This window comes from Pleurodeles waltl, chromosome 12 (genome assembly GCF_031143425.1).
Source record: "Pleurodeles waltl isolate 20211129_DDA chromosome 12, aPleWal1.hap1.20221129, whole genome shotgun sequence".
NCBI classification, from domain to species: domain Eukaryota; kingdom Metazoa; phylum Chordata; class Amphibia; order Caudata; family Salamandridae; genus Pleurodeles; species Pleurodeles waltl.
Genome location: NC_090451.1, coordinates 555,121,551 through 555,141,510, shown reverse-complemented (window position 1 = coordinate 555,141,510; position 19,960 = coordinate 555,121,551). Strand labels below are relative to the sequence as shown.

The following is a 19,960-nucleotide window of genomic DNA, read 5'->3' as shown; positions in this document are numbered from 1 at the left end:
CTGTGTCACTGGGATCCTGCTAGTCAGGACCCCAGTGCTTATGGTTTGTGGCCTACATGTCAGTATGTTTTACTGTTTTGTCAGTATGCTTGACTGTGTCACTGGAGTCCTGCTAATCAGAACTCCAGTGCTTATGCTTTCTCTGTTTCCAAATTTGTCACTATAGTCTAGTGACTACATATTTCACTCCAGATTGGACACCCCCCTTATAAGTCCCTAGCATATGGTACCTAGGTACCCAGGGCATTGGGGTTCCAGAAGATCCTTATGGGCTGCAGCATTTCTTTTGCCCCCTGTAAGGAGCTCATACAAACACTTCTTCAGGACTGCCATTTCAGCCTGAGAGAAATAGTGTAAGCACTATTTCACAGCCATTTTCACTGCAACAGGTCACTTATAAGTCACCTATATGTCTAGCCTTCAGACCCTGAAGGCTAGGTGCATAGTACCTGTGTGTGTGAGCACCCCTGCACAAGCAGAAGTACCCCCATATCGTCCAGGCCCATTTTTCCGGACTTCATGAGTGTGAGAACGCCATTACAAGTGTGCACTACATATAGGTCAATACATATATGTAGCTTCACAATGGTAACTCCGAATATGGCCATGTGAGGTTTCTAGGAACTAAAAATTGTACCCCCAATCCTATTCTGGTATTGGGTGGGCAATTCCATGCACCCTGGGGGCTCCATCGTGGACCCCCCAGTACTGCCAAAACAGCTCTCTGAGGTTTCCACTGCAGCCTCAGCTGCTGCCACCTCCCAGACAGGCTTCTGCCCCCCTGGGGCTTGCGAAGCTCAATCCCAGGAAGGTAGAACAATGCATTTCTTTAGTAGACGGGTGTTACACCTTCTCCCTTTGGAAATAGGTATTGCAGGCATTGGATGGGTATCCTCTCAGAGCCTCTGGAAATGCTTTGAAGGGCACAGATGGTGCCCTCCTTGCATTATCCAGTCTACACTGGTTCAGGGACCCCAATCCCTGCTCTGGTGCGAAACTGGATAAAGGACAGGAGAGTTACCACTCCCCTGTCCATCACCACCCCAGGGCTGGTGCCCAGAGCTCCTCCAGAGTGTCCCTGGGTTCTACTATCTTGTTTTCAGGGTGGTCAGGGAACTCTGAGAGCATCGGAGTGGCCAGTGCCAGCAGGTGACATCAGAGACCCCTCCTGATAGGTGCTTACCTGGTTAGGTGACCAATCCCCCTCTTAGGGCTATTTAGGGTCTCTCCTCTGGGTGTTTCCTCAGATTCGGATTGCAAGACTCCAGCAGGAATACTCTGCAACCTCTGCTTCACCTTCTACCGTCGGATCAACCGAACTTTACAACTGCAACAGGGTATCCAAGAAGGCTAAGGCAACTCTGTAACTTCAGCTCCTGCCAGCAACTGCAACAGTTTCCAGGTCATGCACGCTCCAAGGACTGCCTGTCTTCATCCTGCACCAGAAGGACCAAAGGAATCTCTAGTGGAGTGACGGAGTCACTTCCTTACTTCAGCAGGCACCTCTCTGCAGCGACGACAGCTACTCTGAGTCCCCTCTCCTGACGATGAGTGTGTTTCCTGGAACACAGGTGGTGGGCCAAAGTGATCCTGACTGTCCAAAGGTCCAAATGTCCAGATTTGGTGGAGGTATGTGCTTGTTTTGCAGCTCCTAGGGTTTCTGTGCACTTCTCCAAGGAATCCTTTGTGCACAGCGTAGCCCAGGTCCCCAGCACTCTATCCTGCGACGCTCAGCTCCCTGAGTTGTTTGTGGGATCCCTTTGTGTAGTGCTGCGACAACTGCGATTTGCAACTCCTTTGTCCCCGTGTCCTGGGACTCCTGTGGGTGCTGCCTGGTCTTCTGAGGGCTCTCTGAAGTGCTGAGAGCCCCCTGTGCCTCCTCAGTCCGCGTTGAGACCTCCAGGTCCCTCCTTGGCCCGTATAGCACCTTTTCCCACCAAACGTGTCTCTTACTTGAGCCAGGCCTTGTTGGCGGGATCCAGCGCCGAAAACCAGCCTGCATTCTTCAGTTCGACATGGGACATCTCTTGCTCCAAGCAGGAACCCCGCAGCTGTCTTCTTTGGTGCACCTCTGACTTTTTCTTCCAACCAGAGGTTCCACTTTTGCACCTTCATCTGGGTTAGCAGGGGCTCCTGTTACTCCTGGACTCTTCAGCTGTTCTCGGACTTGGTCTCCTCTCTCTGCAGGTCTTCAGGTCCAGGAATCCATCAGTGGTGTCTTGCAGTCTTCCTTGGTTTTCGCATAATACTTTATCACAACTTCTAGTGTGTTCTGAGGAAACTTGCTGTACTTTACTCCTGCTTTCCTGGGCTCCGGGGTGGGGTACTTTACTTACCTTTGATGTTTTCTCACACTCCCAGTGCCCCTGTACATATTACTCTTGCCTAGGTGGGAAACCGACATTCGCATTCCACTATTTTAGTATATGGTTTGTGTTCCCCCTTGTGTTTTGCACTATTTGCACTATTTTATGACTCTTTAATTACCTGATTGTGGTTACTAGTGTATATTTTATGTATAATACTTACCCCCAGTAGGAGTATTGCCTCTAAGATATTTTTGGCCTTGTGTCACTAAAATAAAGGACCTCTATTTTTGGTAACACTGAGTATTGTCTTTCTTGTGTGTAAGTAATGTGTGACTACAGTGGTTTTGCAAGAGCTTTGCATGTCTCCTAGTTCAATCTTGGCTGCTCAGCCTACAGCTACCTCTAGACAGCCTGGCTTCTATACACTGACTGCATTTCACTAATAAGGGATAACTGGACCTGGTATAAGTTGTAAGTACCTTAGGTACCCACTACAGAGCAGGCCAGCCTCCTAAAACAGCAAGCTGACTGGCCCCAGGAAGCTTTCTGAGGAGGCGGACCTCTCAGCCAGCAAAAGAGTGTCCAAAAAGGTATCAGGTAGACTCTCAGAGGGGTGGTCAGTGGTCCCACCAATAGAAAGTGGTTAAAAATAAGGAGTTCTCAAAGGCCCCCAAAATAATTCCTTAGGGAGCAGTGGTAACCAGGCCCAGACTGAAGCTAAAAAAAATGGGGCTCTTTTATAAGCAGACAGGGAGGATTGCAAGTATGGGCACTCGAAGGGTGACTCCAAATGTCCCAATATGGCACAGGCCCCCACCGGTGGGCAGACACCTGGGTTGGTGAGTGTAGCACTTGGGGAGGAGGTAGTCCCAGTTAACTTTGGGGAGCAGGCAGAGGTGACCCTATTTTCCCTTGGGGATAAGAAGGTGGTGGGGAAAAACTCATATGCCTCCAAATACTTCATTGTAAAGGCAGTGGGTCACCATCAATGGGCAATGGGTGAACGCTCTGAGGAACACAGGAGCCAGCATGGCTTCTGGAAGGTGTCAGCTGGTGTTCTCAGAGCAGGTCCCCCTTAACACATTCCACCAACTCATAGTTGCTGGCAATCTTGAGGGTCTTCTGCCATTGGCTCTGGTTCCCTTTGAGTGGGGTGGGGCAGCATCAGGTTCTCTAAACGTAGCTGTGACCCCAGCCATGCCTGTACATTTTTTGGTGGGCTACGACCTAGAGCACATTTTCTGGAGGGAAGTAGAGCACAGGTCACACTCGGATATATTGAGATTGCATAAATGGATCTGTATGACCATGTAATCCATGGCTGCCTGGGAAGGGAGTCAAGGACATCTGGAGCCTAGAACAATGGCCTGGACAGCTGGCAAGAAGTGTGGGAGCAAGTGGTGCAGAAACCCAGCCCCTGAAGTTCCCCGTCCAAGTTGATCTGGCACCTGAGGAGGACGTCCTTGAGCAAACAGGGGAGGACATTACCACCCTGGATGACCTACCTGAGCTTGTTGGTCGGCAAGTTGAGGGTGGGCCCACCAGGGAAAAAATATGCAAAGTGCAGAAAGAGTCCCCCACTCTTTAGGGCTTGAGGCCGCAAGCTGAGGCCCAGGCAGCAGGTGACATTTCTGGAGATCACCTGAGCTATTGGGAGAATGACCTCCTATATAGCAACCCTAAGGTACCTGGATATGGAGCAGCTCATGTGCTCGTGGTCCACCAGTGTTACAGGACCTTCCTTCTGGGTTTTGCTCATGACATACTCCTGGCAGGACATCTGGGCCCAAGACCTTCGCCAAGTTAGTTGCTCACTTCTATTGGCCCCGGATGAAGGCAGCCTTCGATGCCTACTGTAGGTCTTCTCCTAGCTGCAAGACCAGTGTGAAGTCTGTGAAAAGGTTCGAGGCTCCCCTGACCCCATTACTTGTTGTTGGCATTTCCTTTGAGAGGGTAGACGTCGGCATTGTTGGACTCTTGAACTTGAATACAGCTTTAGGCAATGGGTTCATCCTGGTCTTGGAGGACCACACCACTCTCTCCCAGATGCCGTCCTATTGAGGTTGGTGACTGCACCTGCACCTGCAGAGGCCAGGGCCTTGATGGGTATTTTTACCCATGAAGGTTTCCCCAAAGATGTAGCGTCTGACAGAGGCACTAACCTCATGTCTGCCTACATGAAGTACATGTGGAATGAGTGTGTAGTAACTTATAAGTTCTCCACGCCCTATGACCCCCAGACCAAAGGTCTTAGTAGAGAGATTTAACATGACACCGAAGGACATGATAACGGGCCCAACTGGGCACATGAAATGTAACTGGGATGTTCCCCTACAATGCCTTCTCTTTGCAAACAGGAAGGTGCCATAGAATGGGGTTGGGTTTAGTCTCTTTGAACTCCTCTCTGGCCACCCCATTAGGGGACCACTTAGCGTTGTGAGAGAGGGATGGGAGCATGCTCCCAGGAAGCACCCTCAGGTTGTGGTCAGCTACATACTGGCCCTCCCAACCATAATCATCTCTTCTGGAAGAAGACAAAAAGCAGTCATGAGGCCAGTCAAGATGTTATGAAACTCTAGTATGACCAGAAGGCCCCTCTATAGGGTTTCAGCATGGCCAGGTGTGGGTTATGGAACCTGTTGAACCCAGAGCTCTCCAGGATTGCTGGACAGACCTATATGAGGTGAAGGAGCAGAAGGGGGAGTCCACCTACTTGGTGGAAATCAAAACCTATAGGAATCTCCTTAAAGGTGCTCTAACCACACTTTGAGAGGTCTGAAATGAGCATGCTCCTGGTGACAGATGAGGGAGTGGAAGAGGAGAGCAAGACACTCCTTGACGCCCTCTCTGCACAGGAACACAATGTGTTAGTGGAGGGTGTGAACCTCTCCCCTACTATTATCCCAGAACAATAGAGTGATTGTCACCAGTTACTGGGGCAGTTTGCCTCAATGTTCTCCCTTACCCCTGGACTCACCAACCTGTGCGTCCATGACATAGACACTGGAGACAGTCCACCTGTTAAAATAAAATTTACAGATTGTCAGACAAGGTGAGGGTATCAAGGAGGAGGTCTCCAAGATGCAGGCATTAGGGGTTATTGAACCCTCCAACAGTCCCTGGTCAAGCCCTGTATTCCTGGTAAAGAAGGCTGTGCCCCACTGGGCGCCAATCTAGAACTTAAGTGATGTGTGGGCTATAGGGGACTCAGATCCGTCACGAAGACTGATACAACTCCCATTCCCTGAGCTGATGAACTCAGAAACAGGCTGGGCACTGACAAATTCCTCAGTACTTTTGATTTGACATCGGGGTACTGGCAGATCGCTCTGACTGATGGGGCAAAAGAGAGGTGAGCATTCTCAACCTCAGAGGGCCACTTTTAGTTTAGGGTGATGACCTTTGGTTTAAAGAATGCCCCTGCCACCTTTCAGAGGTTGGTCAATAGCATCCCAGCTGGTAAGGAGGCATTCTGTGCCAACTACCTGGATGACATAGCTTTCTACAGCACCAGCTGGGAGGAACACCTGTACCACCTCCAGGAGGTGCTTGAGGCCCTGAACCAGGCGGGCCTGACTATCAAGGTCACTAAGTGTCAGACAGGGCAGGGGCCCATGGTTTATCTGGGCCACATGGTGGGCAGGGGCAAGGTGCAGCCCCTCCAGGCCAAGTTTGAAACTATCCTGCCCTGGCAACCCCCTAAAACACTAAGGTGAGGGCCTTCCTAGGCCTCACAGGACATTATAGGAGGTCTGTTATGGGATGTGGTATCTTTGTTGTCTCCTTAGGAGAGCTGGCTTTAAGGAAGCAGCCTGGACAGGTGATGTGGATGGAGGCATGCCAGAAAGCCTTTGATATCCTCAAGGAAGCCATGTGTACAGCACCCATGCTAAAGCCTCCTGACTTCTCTAAGACGTTCATATGGCAGACATATGCTTCAGAGCAGGTCATAGGGGATGTCTTAGCACAGTTAAATGAGGAGGGCCTAGGCCAATCAGTAGCCTTCATAAGGAGCAGTCTACTTCCACAAGAACAGAGGTGGAGTGCAATTGAAAGGGAGGCCTTTTCTATTGTCTACACACTGAAGAAGCTGAGACCATACCTGTTGGGGACTCACTTTTGGGTTCTGACAGACCACAGACACCTCAGATGGCTTGTTAGACCTGACAGCATTAGGGTAGTCATCCCCCAACGTTTTTGCCTGCTCCCTCTACATTGTTGGCATTGTTTTTGCTGGTTTTAGGACTCTGTGCACTTTACCACTGCTAATCAGTGCTAAAGTGCATATGCTCTCTCCCTTAAACATGGTAATATTGGTACATACCCAACTGGCATATTTGATCTACTTGTAAGTCCCTAGTAAAGTGCACTACATGTGCCCAGGTTCTGTAGATTGAATGTTACCAGTGGGCCTGCAGCACTGGTTGTGACACCCACATAAGTAGCCCCTTAATCATTTCTCAGGCCTGCCGTTGCAAGACCTGTGTGTGTAGTTTCTCTGCCACTTCGACATGGCATTTAAAAGTACTTGCCAAGCTGCAAACTCCCCTTTTTCTACATATAAGTCACCCCTAAGGTAGGCCCTAGGTAACCGATAGGACAGGGTTCTATGTAGGTAAAAGGCAGGACATGTACATTGGTGTTTTATATGTCCTGGTAGTGGAAAACTCCTAAATTCGTTTTCCACTACTGTGAGGCCTGCTCCCTTCATAGGCTAGCATTAGGGCTACCTTCATATACTGTCTGAGTGGTAGATTCTGATCAGAAAGGGGTAACCAGGTCCTACTTAGTATGGCCAGAATGGTAATACAAAATCCTGCTTATTGATGAAGTTGAATTTTATATCACTATTTTAGAAATGCCACTTTTAGAAAGTGAGCGTTTCTCTGCACTTACAATCCCTCTGTGCCTTACAGCCTGTCTCTAATCCACGTCTGGCTGGGCTGGTTGACAGCTCCCTTGTGCATTTCACCCGGACAACCACAAACACAGGATACTCAGTCACACCTGCACTCACCTGCACACTGAATGGGTCTTCCTGGGCTGGGAGGGTGGAGGGCCTGACACTTACATTTCAAAGGCTAGTGGCCTGCTCTCACACAATGGACTGCTAAACCCCCTACTGGGACCCTGGCAGACAGACCTGTACTGAAAGGGGACCTTGTGCACTTCAAAACCACTCTTCGAAGGCTCCCCCACTTTAAAGGCATGTTTGGTATATAAACTGGGGCTCTGACCCCGCCAACTCGGACACTTCTGGACCTGAACCTGCAACCTGTCAAGAGGAGCTGCCTGGTTGCCCAAAGGACTCACCTGGACTGCTTTGCTATGAAGGACTGCTGTCCTGCTGTTGCCCTGCAGCCGTGCTGACTTTGCTGAGAAGTGCTCTCCAAGGGCTTGGATTGAGCTTACCTCCTGTTTCTGAAGTCTCAAGGCCAAAAAGACTTCCTCTCTTCAAGGAAACTCATTGTGTGCTGAAAATAGCCTGCGGGAAATGCAGCACAGCCTGCCCTGCGACCAGAAAATCGACACACTGCCGATCTGGAAGGATGCAGCCCGACTTCCCAAGTGAAGATCGACGCTGCGCCTGCGTTGTGACAGAAACTCCTGCACATCTCCCACTGGATCGATGCAGCGGCTGTGACTTCGTCGCGCATGCCCAGGATTTCCACACATCATCCCTGGGCATCAAAAGAACACGGCAGTGACGTGAGGACCCAAGACTGCGTGCCAAGAATCTACGCAAAGCCCTTGCAGAGTGGGAAGAAATGTCTGTGCCTCATCGGGAAATCTGGCACACACCTTCCTTTTTCCACGCATCTCCTCCGCTGCGCTCCCCATGCATGTAACTTTGACACAAACCAGTTACTTTGTGCACGCAAGAGACAACTGTTGATTTTTAAGGCTTAAGACTCTTCTGAACATTGCCAAAGTAAAGTTTCAGCTTGTGCTTATTGAATCTTTATCGCTTTTGACCTTGATTTAACCAGATAAATATCTTATATTTTTCTAAATCTGTGTGGTGTATTTTTGTGGTGTTGTCACTGTGTTATGGTTTATTGCACAAATACTTTACAGATTGCCTTGTAAATTAAGCTTGACTGCTCAGTGCCAAGCTACCAGAGGGTGGGCATAGGATAATTTGGATTGTGTTTGACTTACCTTGACTAGGATTGTGGTCCACACTTAGTCAAAGGTGAACACCTCTGCCAACTAGATACCCCATTTCTAACATGGCTCATGCAACTGAGGGGTGAAAATCGCAAACTGTTGAGGTGGTTCATCTCCATAAAGGGAATGGAATTTAAGGTGGAACTCCGTCCTAGGTCAGACCACAACAGTGCTGTTGGTCTATACAGGTTCTACTGCCTTAGTGATGAGAAATCCCTAAGTGTTGGATAGTTCTGTCCACTTTTATCTGGCGTGGGGGGGGGAGGTGGGAGCACCTGTTCAACCTGTCAGCCTTAGGGTGATGATCCCCCAAAGTTTTTGTCTTCTTTTTCCATTTTTACTGACCTCGTTTTTGTTGTCCTTAGGGCTCTGTGCACTTTATCACTGCTAACCAGTGCTAAAGTGCTTGTGCTCTCTATTCTAATCATGGAAGTAATGGCTTATATCCAATTGGCATATTTAATTTACTTATAGGTCCCTCATAAAGTGGTACTACATTGTGGCATGGGGAAATGAAGAGTCAAAGACAGCGATGGTGCCCTGCTGCTGGTTCATTCAGAAGTCCCATAAACAAACTCATGACGAGGGAGAAGAGGTGAAGAGCTCCAATCTGGTCAGTCCCAGATGTGCCCAGTGATCAGAGCTCTCACTGACGTTCACCTTGTAAAATATAGAGATGCAAATACAAATGATGCACAAAGAATACAGTAAAACAATATAAGAAACCAATACACTAGTCTAGCCATATACTACACACCACCCTCCTTTGCAACTAACAAAAAATACGGTAGAAAACATATAAAAGAATGATAATAATTTTGACAGATCATAGTCTAACAACCTGGGTATTAATGTAATAGATCTGTGACTTCTACTCATCGTATTGTTTCAGTCAACAAGAGGAGAAGATGAAGATTTTACATCTTGAGAATTAACATTGTTAGAATATACTGGTAATTGCCCCATTTCAGAATCAGTCATCTCCATGTTCTGATCATTCCGAATAGAACTCTTAGAACCTGTCACATTGTGAGCAGTACTCAACATAGATTCAGAAGCTTCATTTCCCAGTTCACGTGTTGAAATATATGTTTGCTTGTTGTGTAGAAGTAGAAGCCAATCTGGTTTTATTCCACCAAGCTTTTTCCCCAGTAACATTGCATTTCTGCTTACTTTCTGTATCCTGACAGGAGAAGAAAACATGGATTCTCCTTTTTTTTACTTTAGTAGTCTTTTTGGTGAAAACCCATTAGAATCTTAGTAGGATCAGGGTAGTTTTTTTGCATTTGTTGTTTGAAACTTACCTTTTCCTTCATATTGTCAAAAGATTCATCTGTTTTAATAGGATTCAACCAGTTAGGTATGGGTTTCAATTTGGGATCTCTACCCCCAACAGCTTAAATGGAGTAGCCTCCGTTGTCGTATGAGGAGTAGTAAGATAGGCACAGATTTTCTCTTTAAGACCGCATGTGACATCCATACCTGAGGAGATTACAGTCTGGAGCCCTTTCTTGAGGAAATGGTTAGCCCTCTCCACAAGACCATAAGCTTGTGGACTGTATAACACCACCCTAATATGTTTTTTCTCCCTCCCCCCCGACTTCACTGGAAACAAAATGTGAAACATTGTCAGCGACTATTTCACTAGGTGGATCTTCCAAAAAGATTTTTTTTCTAAGAAGCATATGACATTTTTATTACTGGGAGAATCAACAAAATCAAAATAAACCCATTTGGTGAAATAATCAACTAAGACAATAAAAAAATAATTTTCAGCAGACAACAAGTTAACCGGTCCAGAAGAATCTAGTGCCAGCCATTCACACGGACCTCCTGGTAAGGGAACAGAAGATAAAGGGTTTTCATAGATCCACCAGTGCTTATTGGAGACCACACATTGGGAACACACATCAGTCATGGACCTAACCTGAAAATCCACCTTTGGCCACCAAAAATATTGTCTAAGTCTTTTACATGTTGTAGAGACACTTAAATGAGCAATTCTGACATTTTCTTCCCATAAACATGTTAGTGGTATAAATAAACAATTTTATAAACAAATATTCATTTCGCATTTGAGTTCAGAAGACACTTGTGAAAAAGATTGTAAGTGTCCCGAAAGTACTTTGGGTCAACCTTCCCTAATGTACAAAAGAACTTTCTTCACTATACCATTCCTGTCCATGGCTGCATCCCAATCATTGGCAGATATGTGTCTGTTGACACCTTACATGCAATCAGCAGTAACTACAGCACACTCAAAATCATCCAATTCTGGATTGTCAGAGGATGAGTTTGGCTAGGGTAATCGTGACAAGCAGTCTGCACGAAAAAGTCTTGTCTCCTTAAATGTACTTCACCTGCATGTCATACTCTTGGAGTTTGGATAATAGGTGAACCAACCTGGCAGATGCTTTACCAAGACTGTTACCAGATAGCAGGTACACAAGTGGTTTATGATCAGTGAATAATACAAAAGATTTTCCCCCCATACAAATGCTTTAAATGTATGCACTGCCCAAACGCAGACTAAAGCCGTGTGTGCTATTGTACTGTATTTGGACCCTGCATCCACAAGAGATCTAGAAGAAAATTCTATGGGCACATCTTTACCAGATGAAAACTGTCCAAAAACAGCACCAACACCCTTTACGTTAGCATCAACTATAATAAGGCTCCTATGATTACAACTGTAATTCTTAAGAACAGGAGCATTGATCTCTAGTTTTTAGTATTTTCAAAATAATCATTAACTTCTGTAGTCCAGTCAAATTTCACTCCTTTCCTAAGAAGTTCTTTCTGGGGTTGAACTATAAAAGCATACCCAGGAAAAAAAAGGAGCATAGTACTCACAAAGCCCTAAGAATGAACGGAAAGTGTCTTTATCTTAAGGTGGTAGTATCTCTCAATAGTGTATACAGCATTCTTTGGAAGACACTGGCGGCTGGCACCAAACCAAAAGGTAGTCTTAAGTATTTGAAAGCGCCATGTTGGGTGACAAAAGTTGTGAAAATGCAGTTATTTACTTAAAGCGATCTCATGATAGGCTGAGTGAAGGTATGTGGTGGGAAAAAAAACTTCACCCCACCAATATTCTCTAGCATTTCTTGTATGTGTAGTAACAGGTGGCAGTCTACCACTATGTTTTGATTTAGGGATCTCAGGTTCACACCCAACCTAAGGTCACCAGACTGGTTTTGTGTAAAAAATGCTGAGGAAATCCACTCAGAAGCTTCTGCTGGTTTCATAACCCCTTCACTACACAATTTGGTCAACAGTGTTTTTAGGTCATTGCTAACACTCAAGGGTATGGGTCGAACCTTATGTATAACTGGAGAAGCGTCTTTCTTTTGCCCTGCAATACCAAAGTGATGAAATAGGAGAGCTGGCTTGCACTCTGCTCTATGTCCTGCTGCATCAATGGCCACCAAGTAATTTTCAAAAATGTGCAGCCATGTCCTCCATTCCACTGCCCTTTTCCCAGGATCCAGCAGATATCGCAGTGATTGTACTAAGTTAGTGCTTGACACCATGTCAACAAGAAAAACAATATAAGAGAGGCAATAAAAATACAACTGTATGCCTAGTGAAATATAATGGTGCCATAGGTGTGCGAATCATCATGAAAAGTGTTGCCAAGTACACTAAATACCTTAGATATTGTTTGATGTGCTGAACAGTTGGTGTGTGAATCAGTGTTCAGCGTCTCACTGGTAATACCTTGGGCACTGAAGATAGTTGATTTCCTCTAAAACGAATCGGAACCAGATGAGGAAAAATGAAGTTAACACAAAACTTAAAACACACACACTGTTTTAATGGTTAATAAACTGCCATCCATTACATTTATAATTGTAATATGAAACAGCAGACTTCAATGAAGGTGATAGATCGCAGAAGCCAGTTCTGATGTTGGGAATAAGTTAAAATGGCCACCTGATGTATCTCGTCACACGCCAGCATCCCACGTCATACGTTACGTGCCAGTAGACATCTCCAACTTCCTACGTAATCTCACTCTCAGATGTCTGCTTGCTCACCACAATGATTCTGTTTGACGGCGGGTGAGGGAACTACACAGCGGCAAAAGGAGCCCTTCACGCTCCCACCCACCAGTAGGATTCCAGCTGTAAACAGGTGAGTGGAATCACTCTTGAGCGGCCTGTCTCACAAGAGCTTGGAATGTTGAGATTTCAGATGATAACAAATGAAGATAGCGGTTTAACTTCTCGTTGGAAATTGATAAACCTCATCAGAATACGCTCAAACCTGGCAAGTTCGGGTCCCACTCCAATATTCTCAAATAACTGCCACAATTGTCTGGGTTTTTTCAGGACAAATGACACATTTCTCCCGGCATAATCTTGATATTTTTCCTACCCCACTTTTGGTACCAAAAGATGTTGTGTGGGGGAAATGAAGAGTTATGGACAGCGATCATGCGTTGCAGATGGTTTATTCAAAAGCCCCATAAACAAACCCACAATAAAGGAGAAGAGGGGAAGAGCTCCAATCAAGTCTGTAGCGAAATGCGATCTCCCCTGAGATCAGAGCTCTCACAAACCTTCACCTTATAGAATGTAGGGATGCAAATGAAGCACAAAGAATACAGTAAAACAATATAAGAAACCAATACACCACTGTAACTCTATACTACACACATGTACCGAGGGCCTGTAAATTAAAGGTACTAGTGGGACTGCAGCAATGATTGTGCTGCCTGCTTAAGTAGCCCTTTAAAACATGCCTCAAACCTGCCATTGCAGAGTGTGTGTGTGCAGTTTTAAACTGCCATTTCAACCTGGCAAACTAAACCTTTTGCCAGACCCAAACTTTATTTTTTAAAACATATAAGTCACCACTAAGGGATGCCCTGGACAGCTCGGAGAGCAGGGTGCAATGTATTTAAAAATTAGGACATGTCCGTTTAAGTTTTACAAGTCTTGGTAGTGAAAAATTCTTACATTTGATTTTCACTACTGCAAGGCCTACCTCTCCGATAGGATAACATTGGAATTCCCTTATTACCTTTTATAAGTGTAATTTACAAAAGAGAAAGGCTAACCGGTTGTGTTTGGTGTCTCTGGACTCCTAATTTAAACTCTTAGGGTGAAGTCAGATTTTAAAATAAAGGGGGTTATTACAACTTTGGAGGAGGTGTTAATCCGTCCCAAAAGTGACAGTAAAGTGACGGATATACCACCAGCCGTATTACGAGTTCCATAGGATATAATGGACTCGTAATACAGCTGGTGGTATATCCGTCACTTTACCGTCACTTTTGGGACGGATTAACACCTCCTCCAAAGTTGTAATAACCCCCATGATCTGGAAATGTCTCTGGTCACGATGTAGCTGACAATTGAGCTTTAGGTATTCCTCCTAGATAGTCACACATACTAGGGAGCTTAGGTGTGCCTGGATGGGCCATCACTGGCAGGATGAGAGGGAGACGCTGGCCACAGCCCCACTTACACCTAAGTAGGCTGTGTCCTGCCACCGCACAAAGGGTTGCATACCCCCTGTAGTTTGCCTGAAGCCAGGACAGGGAAAGCAGAATACCTCGGTACTTCAAAGGAAATCCTCTAGAAGCTTTTCCCCCTACTTCAAAGGCACAGCTGGGCATAAATACTCGACCTCGAACACTGACTTTTCAGTACACTTCTGGGCCTGTGGATACTGTGCTAGGGAGAAGGACTTCAGTGCTGCTACAAGGAATGTCATTCTGCTGGACTGTTGCCTGAAAAGGAACTGCTGCTCTGTTGTTCTGGCCTGCTGCCATCTTGCCTGAGAAAGAAAAACTACACCTGCAACTTCATCTTGAACCCAGGACTTCAAAGTGACTCAAAGGGCTAGTCTGCTGGACTCCTGATCTGAGTCTCAGGGACATAAAAGGCCCCCCAACCAGCTCCTGGTCCCAGCTGCAGAAAGTTGCTGACACCCAAGTGATGCCCCTCGGGTCCTGGACTCTTGTGGCTCACATGATCGTAAATCAAACTTTTGGGATATTTGCAATGTGATTGGGCCTCTTCACGCCAAGACAGTGACATGCACATTGAAAATCAGCATAAGCCTCTGCCAGCCCACCTCATCACACAGAGGCATCCTCAGCCTGTGAGGGACCGCCAGCGCAAAGTTCCACCCTGCCCATCTGTGACTCCCAGCCTGCTCTTTGCACCAGGCCGACAACCACCTGCAACACTCTCCTTGCTCCTAGTGACCGTCTCGCAAAGGGGACTTGGCACAAAACTTGAGAAGGTAAACCTTCAGCGGGACTTATCTAGGACTGTTACCGACCCGCACTCCATCGCCGTTGGCCTAAACTTTTGACTTTGACTAAGTCCACCGCAACCAGATTGCCACAGTTGTTGTTTTGTGCTTTTACACCCTGTTTTACACTTTATTCTTTAAATATTCATGCATCTAGTTCTGTTGATTGGATTTTTTTCATTTTGGTCTTGTTTTATTTATTACATGTTGCTGTAATTTACTAACCTAACTATTTGAAGTGTTTCACAAATACTTTAAGTTGAACCTGATTGCTCTGCGCAAGCTACCCAGGGGTTGAGCACTGGTCAGTTAGGGGTTTGCTTGTACGTTACCCTGACAAGGATTATGATTTCTGCTTGACCAGGGCTCACTCCCCAGTCAACCAGTAATCCAATTTCTTACATGCACACAAAGTGATTCTCTTAAGTTCCAGGAAACACTACAGCAGTGTGTGCATTTTGATATGGTCAATGTTTTTTCTGGATTGATGACAGCCCTGCAACTTTCTCAACAATAAAATTGTACATATGCCATAACAAAACAAGCATTGACAAAGCAGAAATTCCAGCAGCGAACACCCAAACGATAACATTGCTAATGCTTATGTTGTAAAATGCGCTTCTACTTCTTCTGGAGCATCTTATCACACTTAGTTGATGAGAGGAATAAAGGTCACTCAATTTCTTGCTCAGCTAAAACATCCAAGACGAATTCAGAGATACAACTCCCAAGGCACATCATTCAGTGAAAACTGGACCACGCTTAGGAGAGAGAGGACTTTGAAAACATGCAAACATAATTGTATGGAGATCCTGTATTGACAGTTAATAACAGTATCCGATATAATCAGATGGCTGAAACCAGTGAGGACATTCCATTCACTGTTGTGGATATTGCGATTTGAGCCCCATGGCAGTAGATAGGTCTTGGCACAAATAAGGCTTAATAGACTGGACTCCATTCAGTATTTGATTATGGGAAGGTTATTGTTCAGAGTACAGCTGTGGATATGTAGGCTGCCTCCAAATATAAATACAATTAAGTGTCACTAACACAAATGGCAAATTACGTTGAGTTGGATTAAATGTCTAAATGGATTAAACATATGTATTGAAATTAAAAGGGGAGGTCTTAAACACATTGGTGAACTGCGTCAAACCTGTGGTGATTCCATATTTGAGAAGTTGAAACATAATTATGCAATGTTCCACCCTATGCAGATAAAACCACTTGAGAAAATGTGAATTTTTACATCACAGACTTGGGCCCATATTTACGAGGCCCTTGTGGCGCTATTGTGTCACTTTTTGTGACGTAACTGCGATACAAACCACTAAATCATATTTATTTATGAGGCCTCGCAAAGCCATTTTGCTTGAAACTAAATGGCCTCATAAATATGTAGTAAGCCAACACCCATGGATTTTGACGAATCCCCAGATTCGCAAGTCCTGGTAAACCTGGGGATGCGCCAAAACCTTGTGCCTCCCCAGGGGAGGTGCAGTGAGGAGAAATAGCACTATTTGTCCTCGTTTTTTTCTCCTTCTATAAGTGCTGCATTCTGCAGCACTCATAGAAAGAGGAAAAGGTCTCCCAAAGTTATTTTTGTGCAGTAAGGAAGTGGTTCCAAAATGTTTTACTTCTTTGGACCCCCATTTTGTCATTACTGGAACCCAGGGACCCCCAGTGAATAATTATTGGAATCCGGGGACCCCCCACTAAGCCATTACTGAAAGCTGGGGACCTAATCTGTTAATATTATTTAATTTTCTAAGCTGTCGCAGACCCCCTGAGGAGGCTTCGGGACCCCCACAGGTCCCTGGACCACAGGTTGGGAACCACTGCAGTAAGGCATTCCTTCCTGCAGAAAAACAATCCTGTTTGCAACACAAGCACCCTTGCAACATGATGCAAGGGTGCTGGCGTTGGCACTAGGATGCTGTAACGGCAAAAGCTCAAGGGAAAGGACAGGAATGCGCCGTATGGGTGCATGCCCTTTCCCTGTGATGTAGGGTAGCGCAAAGAGGTAACTTGCCGCCTTGCTAGAAATGACTTAGATTTGTGCAAAATGTGCCACTGTTGATAAATAGTTGTAATCTCTGCCTCAGATCTCAGTATGAAGTGTTTGTTTCATTGTCTAGATGTGACAGAATCCCCAGCCCCTCTACAAAGTGGGATAACTAAATTTAGCTAATAGAGTGTGACCTTATATGAACTTCAGCATGCTAATATCTCTGCCAGATGATCACCGAAAAACGGAGGCCTTTTACAAAGGTAAACTTACACATGAGTAAACTACACATGTAATTTTCTTTTGACACTTTATAGTAAGTTTACTATGTTTAGCTATTGATCATGTATGAGTGTACATTTACTACAAAGTCAAAACTCACATGCCTCCACTCTCTGAAACCATGGGTTGGAGCCTAATTTACAAGGGTAAACTTACTACTTATCACACTTAGGCAAAGAACTACGCCACAGGGTCAGAGATCGCCCTGTGATAAACTATTGAAAAAAGTGATAAATTGTATTACATTTAAAAAAAAGAGTACAGATATTTTTGTTAAACATTAATAGAAATTAATTTAGTATCCTTACTTGAAATGTAAAACAACATTTAAAAAAAATGCTACAGCACAATTCACTTAGTTTTAAATGAAATATTTATTTAATGTTTAATATATTATTTGAAATTATTTGCAATATCAATTAAAACCACATCTCAAGAAAAATGTTACTTTATAATGCAGCAAACATTATTATTGTTATAAACAGAATACATTTAAATTAATTATGTTTTTTAAATAAACTTTCATTTGAATACATTCAAATTAATTGTTATTTTTTTTTTAAACTTACCTTTATTTTCACATTAAAAAAAATATTAAAACATTAAAAAATTAAATGATACTTTTTATTTCTATTTAATTCAGTTTATATATATATATATTTTTTTGTAGGTCTAAATAAATTAATTCATGGTATCATTATTTCCTATGGGGTGTACTTATATGAAATCTCTGCCTCCTTTATTTTGTAAAGAAGGGTGTTGCAGTACCAGTGGTTGGCTATGTGTAGTGCTGGAATTTCTTCAGGTCAAAGCCAAAGTACTTTTATTACTGTTATGGGTCCTCTTTGACCGTACTAAATTTAGAAGTGCAGTTTTTGAATAGCAATGGGCTTACTCTTTTTGTGGTGGTTGCAATGTCCCTCTGTAAATCTCTCCCTACGTCTTCCTTACTCCTAAGTATTCCCCATTATCCAGCCGATCCTGTGTGTCCATCCCACATTTACTTCTAAAATTTAGGCATCTCCAGTGTTGGCACGGTGATCTCTGATGTCAGGGTGGACCTCTCCATGTGGAAAAGATAGGAGGGGCATAGGCGGAGAGCTCTGTATGTAGGTTTGTGAATAGCATTTAGTAGAACGAGAGAAGTACTATTGTAGTACTACTAAACATACTATAAAATGCAGTTTGTGAATAGGCCCCACTGTGTTGATATATAAAGCTTTAAATAAAAAAGATATTGTGCAGATGTCCTAACTAGACTGTTCTTTACCTTCCAGCTTTGGGATCGTTTTGTGGGAGATTGCAACGAGGGAAACCCCACTGAAAGGTAATTTTTGGAACTGCCTTACATATACATCTAATCAGCTACTGAACAAATTGAACATTGGGTTTTTAGCATCGATGCAGAAGCCATCAGATACTAAAGGGAGATGAAATAGCATGGAGCCTTGAGACCTGCAAGTGGACCGAAAACCTGTATAAATTGAACATGATCAGTGCTTAATTTCTTGACGGGGCTGCCAGTGTTTGGCGCCAGCACACTTTTTTCACCACTGGCACCCTGATACTGCTCCCTGAATTGGCAGCTCCGATGATCACCAAGTAACCCCTAGAAAGTACTGGCCCTGTGTACTGCCTGTCCCGCTGTCATGGCCAGACTGTGATCAAAAAGCAACCCTGGCAACTGTTCAAAACAGCTTCTTTTTCTCTTCATTCATTTTTTCGCTCTCTCTACCTCCTTCTGCCTCTGCTGTGCCCACTTCCATAAACTGAGGGGCTTGATGCGGCTGCCCACAACATTCAGAACTGCTCTCCAGGGCTCGAGTCCTGGGATAACTGGCCCCCCTGGCCCTGTCCGTCCTTTTTCCCACCCACGGCCAGGCCCATTTGTGCTGATGTGTGCTTAGTCACTTCCTCCTTTGTGGTTGGTTTGATTGTGTGTTTTACGATGGCGGACTGGGCCGGGAGTTGTGCAGGGGGCAGTAGTGACAAGGGGACCAGTGAGCACAGAGACACAAGTACAAGCATTCCTGTTGAAGCTGCAAGGGGAGACGGCCATTACCCAATATTGATGCAACCTGCCCGTTCCTTGCAATCCCTCCCAACGGCAGACAGCCCTGATTATTCTTAATATTTATGCGATTTTTATATACCGTGGACATTACTTAGAGATGTTAGCGCGAAACTAGTAGACATTGAATAACATGCAAGAACAAAATATGAACATGTACGAGGCAAAATAAATTATCATGTAATATATACAAAATGAAGGTGGAAGGGTGATGCATATAATAGAACTGCAAAGTCAAGTCAGAGAGGGGTGGAGGTAGACAAGAAAATAACCAAAATGTTTTTCAAGCAGGAATGCTTTTATTTCAGATTTAGATTGTTGTTGAGACAGTGATGTGTACGCCTGGAAATTGAGAGCGCCAGGTTCTGGTAGCACTTCCTGAAAAGGTTTCAGCAATAAATGTCTCTTTTTAGGTCAAGCCTAAATGCTGTGTTCAGTATAGAGGCTTAAGCCAGACCCTCTCTTGCCATTCGTTCTTTGTTGTGTTTCCCTTAAATGCTTCACTTTTATCAGTGGATTGTACTAAATGTCCCTCCTTTGTGCGCTAAGTTCCCGCCCAGGGAGCATTCACTAAGAGAACCTTTCTGTTGGCCATAACACTACGCCACGCTTCCTCCAGCGTGTGATGGCCCCGCCTCTCTCCTCCTATCTGGTTTAAGTTTTTCCTTTAATCTGAGCCGCGATCCTTTCTCCTCGTGGCTCGGCACCATGCTTTGTGTCCGATGGTATGTTTTTTTTAAACTGTTGAGCCTTGTTTTCGTTTTGTGTCTCTGCTTTGTGCCCATGCTCATGGTGGCCGTGGCGCTTTGAATCGGCTTGCTTATGTCAACTGTTTCACTTTTCATT

At 44.9% G+C, this 19,960-nt stretch overlaps 1 protein-coding gene across 2 annotated transcripts in view; it reads left to right on the top strand.

The window, feature by feature from the left end:
- The window catches only part of MLKL (mixed lineage kinase domain like pseudokinase), a 391,400-nt gene that overhangs the window by 291,836 nt on the left and 79,604 nt on the right, over window positions 1-19,960 (top strand). For both annotated transcript variants that reach the window (XM_069217629.1, XM_069217630.1), the window contains exon 9: window positions 18,321-18,370. In XM_069217629.1, the coding sequence (XP_069073730.1) occupies window positions 18,321-18,370 (50 nt within the window). The remainder of the gene's footprint in view (window positions 1-18,320; window positions 18,371-19,960) is intronic.